The sequence below is a fragment of the Gymnoscopelus braueri genome (genome assembly GCF_963280865.1).
Source record: "Gymnoscopelus braueri genome assembly, chromosome: 14".
NCBI lineage: Eukaryota > Metazoa > Chordata > Actinopteri > Myctophiformes > Myctophidae > Gymnoscopelus > Gymnoscopelus braueri.
In genome coordinates this window covers 44,997,344-45,002,302 of record NC_137619.1, presented here as the reverse complement: position 1 = coordinate 45,002,302, position 4,959 = coordinate 44,997,344, and the positions used below count along the sequence as shown (strand labels likewise).

At 38.8% G+C, this 4,959-nt stretch overlaps 1 protein-coding gene across 1 annotated transcript in view; it reads right to left on the bottom strand.

Moving 5' to 3' along the window:
- The window catches only part of comtd1 (catechol-O-methyltransferase domain containing 1), a gene marked incomplete at both ends in the record, with an annotated part of 8,360 nt that extends 3,862 nt beyond the window's left edge, over window positions 1–4,498 (bottom strand). The window contains 4 exons of the mRNA XM_080449228.1: window positions 449–567; window positions 731–836; window positions 3,392–3,510; window positions 4,444–4,498. Coding sequence (XP_080305354.1) covers window positions 449–567; window positions 731–836; window positions 3,392–3,510; window positions 4,444–4,498 — 399 coding nt within the window. The remainder of the gene's footprint in view (window positions 1–448; window positions 568–730; window positions 837–3,391; window positions 3,511–4,443) is intronic.
- Between the last annotated feature and the right edge of the window lie 461 nt (window positions 4,499–4,959).

The window sequence follows — 4,959 nt, the reverse complement described above, 5'->3', positions numbered from 1 at the left end:
AGTGGTTCTCAAACTTTTCAGGCCGTGACCCCACAAAAGAATCATATTTGAACTGGGGACCCCCCCCCCACCCTGACAAGTACATGGAATTGTAGGAGTTGAGGCATACAATTTAGTTTGACTCCGTTGCACAGATACATACTATTGTGAAAATAGCCGATCTACAAGCTCTCTTATGAGGCGAGCTTGTAGATCAGCTATTTTCAAAATGTTTGCCTCTAATTTGGCCAATGTTTTTATTGTATAGTTTGTTGATTACTTTTGACACAGTAATGATCTTATATGGTTCATTTTAGAGGAATTAAAAAGGTCTTAAAAGCCCTTAAAATCCCTCCCCAAATCATTTGGGAATGGGAACCCCCCTGTGGATCCCGACCCACAGTTTGAAAACCACTGAAATAGAGAACTTACATATTGCGACATATTTATGAATATAATATGTTGTCACCTCTTTAAAGAATGGCCTGGCGATGTCCACATATCTTTCTTCTATTTCACAGGCCACAACACGTCCATTTTCTGGCATGGCCAGTGCCATGTTCAGTGCATTATATCCAGTGTACATCCCTGCAGCATATACAAACACCAAATTTAGCTCACTGGTTGTTATTTTATTATGTTAACAATACAGTATGAATAGATTCTATTGTGTGGCATTTGAAGTATTTGAATTGTATTTATCGTTTAATATTTGTGGTGCTCATGCCGTGATGCTACAGTATGTTCTCACCTATTTCGATGGCTTTACTGGCATTGATCAGTTTCATGAGGTTTGCCATAAGCTGGGCTTGTTCACTGGCAACAGCCATTCTACTCCATTCGTCCTCAAGCGTTCTCTGAAATGGAACAACATAGCAACAAGAGACAGATTCGTAATACTGGTGATTATTAGTGATCAGTAATCCCAATTATATCACTACAGGTGGTTCTGCAGACCATCTCAAATTGCACCAGTGAGAAATGAGACAGCCCCCCCCCCAATAATTTATGAAAATGTTTTGTGTTCAGTTTGTGATCATATTTTGGCATAGCCCAGTGGTTAAGCTTTTGATATTTTTGTCAAAATAATGCTTTGTTGTACTTGTTTGTAGCTAGTGTATCTGGTGTCATGACTGGTACTGGTTGGGTTTTCCATTCTTGACATCAAACAGTAGGGTACAGCTGGTGTGAAGTAACTAAGTACATTTACTCAAGTACTGTACTTAAGTACAATTTTGACTTTATTAGAGTATTTCCAATTTTCAGTACTTTTACTTCTAGCCTACTCCACTACATCTCAGAGGCAAATATTATACTTTTACAATTATTTGAGAACTTTAGTTACTAGTTACTTTCTAGATTTTGATTATTATTACAAAACATACATTAACCAGTTCAGCCCTATATACATTTCGGCCATTTGAAAATAGCCAATCTACAAGCTCACAATGCATCGTGATGCAACGCATTGTGAGCTTGTAGATCTGCTATTTTGAAAATATTCATTTTTTTTGTACATTTAATACATTTGAAAACTTAGAAGACATTCTGCATAATAAGTAGGCCTACTTTTACTTTTGGTACTTTAAGACTTAAAGTAAGTAAGTACTTTAAGTACATTTTGATACCAATACTTTTGTACTGGTATCAAAATACTTTATTTACTCAAGTAGGCTACATTTTTTTATTCAGGACTTCTACAGACTTCTACATTGCAGTATTGATACTTTTAATTAAGTAAAGAATGTGAGTAGGCTACTTTTTCCAGGAGTGCCAGCTGCCCATGTGCTGATTGTGCTCACCAGAGGAACTTTTCATAGCCTTACACTCTGGCTGAATTTTCATTTCGTGCGTGGCTAGCGATTCAGGTTTTAGGCTAAAGTTGTCATGTTCAGTCCTGCAATCAGTTCGGGCCCCGTCGCGTGCAGATAATGTGGTCCGTGTGTTATATTTTACAACTAAAACGCATGTTTTGTGCCAAAACATTCAAATGGATATGATACTAGTGGACATTAGTTGAACTTGTCTTGACCCCAAGTCGAAACAATTAATTATTCGGTGAGTACACACGCAGCTAAGTGCTACAACTTTTGTAGCCCTGAAACATGAACTTCAACCTCGCGTTTGCACGTTCTCCCTTTTTGGCCCGTACATCTACATAAACGTTCAGATTTCAAATATAAAGAGCTGACCTCATGACCACGGATGTTGCAATTATGTACGGCCCCTCAGAAGTACCCGTATCTTCCATATTGTTCAATAAAAAGCATTTTAATCCGATTCGTGGCCATTTTGTCATAGATTTATAGTGTATCAGAGTGCAATACACCTCCCAACCGATAGGGTCGCGTAGTTGAAAGCATAAGGAGAAAATACGGAGAAAATGGCCACCAATCGGATTAAAAATGCTTTTTATTAAACAATACGAAAAGATACAGGTACTTTTGAGGGGCCGTACATAATTGTAACATCCGTGGCCATGGTATAAGCACTTTATATTTGAAATTTGAACGTTTATGTAGATGTACAGGCCAAAAAGGGAGAAAGTGCAAACACCAGGTTGAAGTTCATCCGTGTATCAGGGCTAGGGAGTGATATCAATTAGTTGTCCTATAGCCTATGGATGTAATGTCAGCTATTATTGGGTTAACACCACCCTTTCTTTTGAAGCAAAACAAAAAAAAGCATGGGTTCCCGAGGCTAGCAGCACCTGACTCTGTTTGACCTAATTGGAATGCAAGTTATGCAACCTTAATTAGTAGCCTACTGACACTGTGTTTGAATTTATAAATGCATTTGTATAATCTAATTTGATACTGTTTAAATTAAACCAGAAATTCATATGACGTTTCAGCTATAGGTTACTATCTATATTCTTCGGTGTTTATTGTGGTCCTTGGTTATACAGTATGGTATTACATTATGTTGCTGTTGACCCCTTATGCTACAATCGACCCTGCATATGTGGGGGAATTTTAACTTTACTTCTTTTAATCAATATTTTGAGTGACTCTAATACGCCTATAAAAAACATGTTATTACTTTTAACAAGTAGAACATAGATAAAGTTACAGACATACACATTGCATCCAAATAGTTCAAGCGGTTTTTGTGTAATTAGAAAATCAAAAACTGTTAATTGTGCCTGGTATCTGGTATCCTAACAGGGTTAGTGTACTACTCGACTGTATGGTACTACTATAGCTTACTACGGTACTGTGCTGCCCTCCAGTGGTGAAAATGTGCAACACTTAAACCAAGAATAACTGTTACCCAGGTATTCCAAGCCATAGAGTGCAGATATATTGACAGCTCCAACAATTTAACAATTTAACAGTGAAAATAGCCCATCTACGACGAGTTTTGTAGATCTGCTATTTTCACTGTTTCTGAAAAATATGTCCAATCTTACCTGTTTCAGTTTGGTCAGGACTGGATGCTCTCTCAGGGAGTTGTTGACTACATACTGCAGCACCGGATCATCTTTGCCTCCGCTGTGGCTCTTCCCAATGAGGCCAGACCTGCCCACATCTGTCCCACAAAGAGCACAACCACACAGCGACCATTACGCTTACCACTGTCCCCACTAATGCCTTTGGCCTACCAGGTAAGACACCTTAAGAGACATAGAGCATGTCCATCCACTGTAGCAGCGGCTCTAAAGCATTTTCATGTCAAGGACACAAATTGATTGTGTTTGTCCGTTGACCCCTATCTGAAAAGATTTTGTGACAGGTGGCCCATAAGAGTTTTTTTTATTTATTTTCCCGCACTTTTTAAAAATGTTTTGAAAATAGTAGACATCTACAAGCTCACCAACGACGAGTTTCATTGTGGCGCGTTGTGAGCTTGCAGAGTGGCTATTTTCGTATTGCCAAAGTATAAATCAGCGTGGTTAACCCATTAAGATCTGAGGTCGATTCTACAAATGCCTTCTAAATCAGTAGTTCTCAAACTTTTTCGTGCCAAGGACCCCAAAATGATATGTATTTGGCCACCGACCCCCATCTGAAAATCTTTTGTTCCAGGAACCCCCCCCCCCCCAGAAGAAGGTTTGTGTTAAAACATTCTAAATCATTCAAAACACTTTCAAGATTTTTCAAAAAAATGTTCAAAAATAGCAGATGTACAAGCTTGCAGTATATCTGCTATTTTTGAGAACCACTGTTCTAAATCCCACGAGTTTTCTGAAAAACTAGCTAAAATCTAAAATGACACAGATGCATTCCCGGTTTTTAATGGGTTAACCGGTTTCCCATTTGACTGGGGACCCCCTGGAACCCCCTCAAGGACCTCTTGGGGTCCCCGGGCCCCACTTTGCACTGTAGTATCTAGGTGCGGGACTAACAAAAGATTAACGTAAAGAAAACAAAGTCCACACACTGCTTATATTACGCTCCCACTGTTTAGTTAAAGTGGAACTTGCATTAAACAGTGTGAGACCTTCAACATGAGACCACTTACCTGTTAATGTGAAAACAAGTCCAATGCAGAACAACATTTTGATATCGGCAGCCATATTTGTATATTTGTATATATACTTTGTTGAGAGAATGCTTAAACAGCCCCTTTGAAGCTTTAAGTCAAACTGTCAGTTGTATTTATACAAGGAAGGTAGGAAAGTCCAATCTTTGTTTGTTTTGACTGAACCTCTGGGAGCGATGTGTACTGTACTGTACAGTATCGATTATTTAAATCAGTGGTTCTCAAACCTTTTAATTTCAAGGACCCCCCATATCTCAGAGAGTGTACAAATGGACCCGAACGGATCCACTTGGTTCCATTTGTTTCCATTTGTACACTCAGAGTTACAGAACTGTAAGGGTTTGTTTTTGAAGCATTCCTAATAGTCCAGGCGTTTCGGGCCATATTTTGATGGAATCGTGCACTTTACGATAAAAGCATGAAATTTGGCACACAGTTAGGGCACAGTTAGGGCCATAAGGAACATTTTTGGCTATAGGGCCATCGCAGATTTGT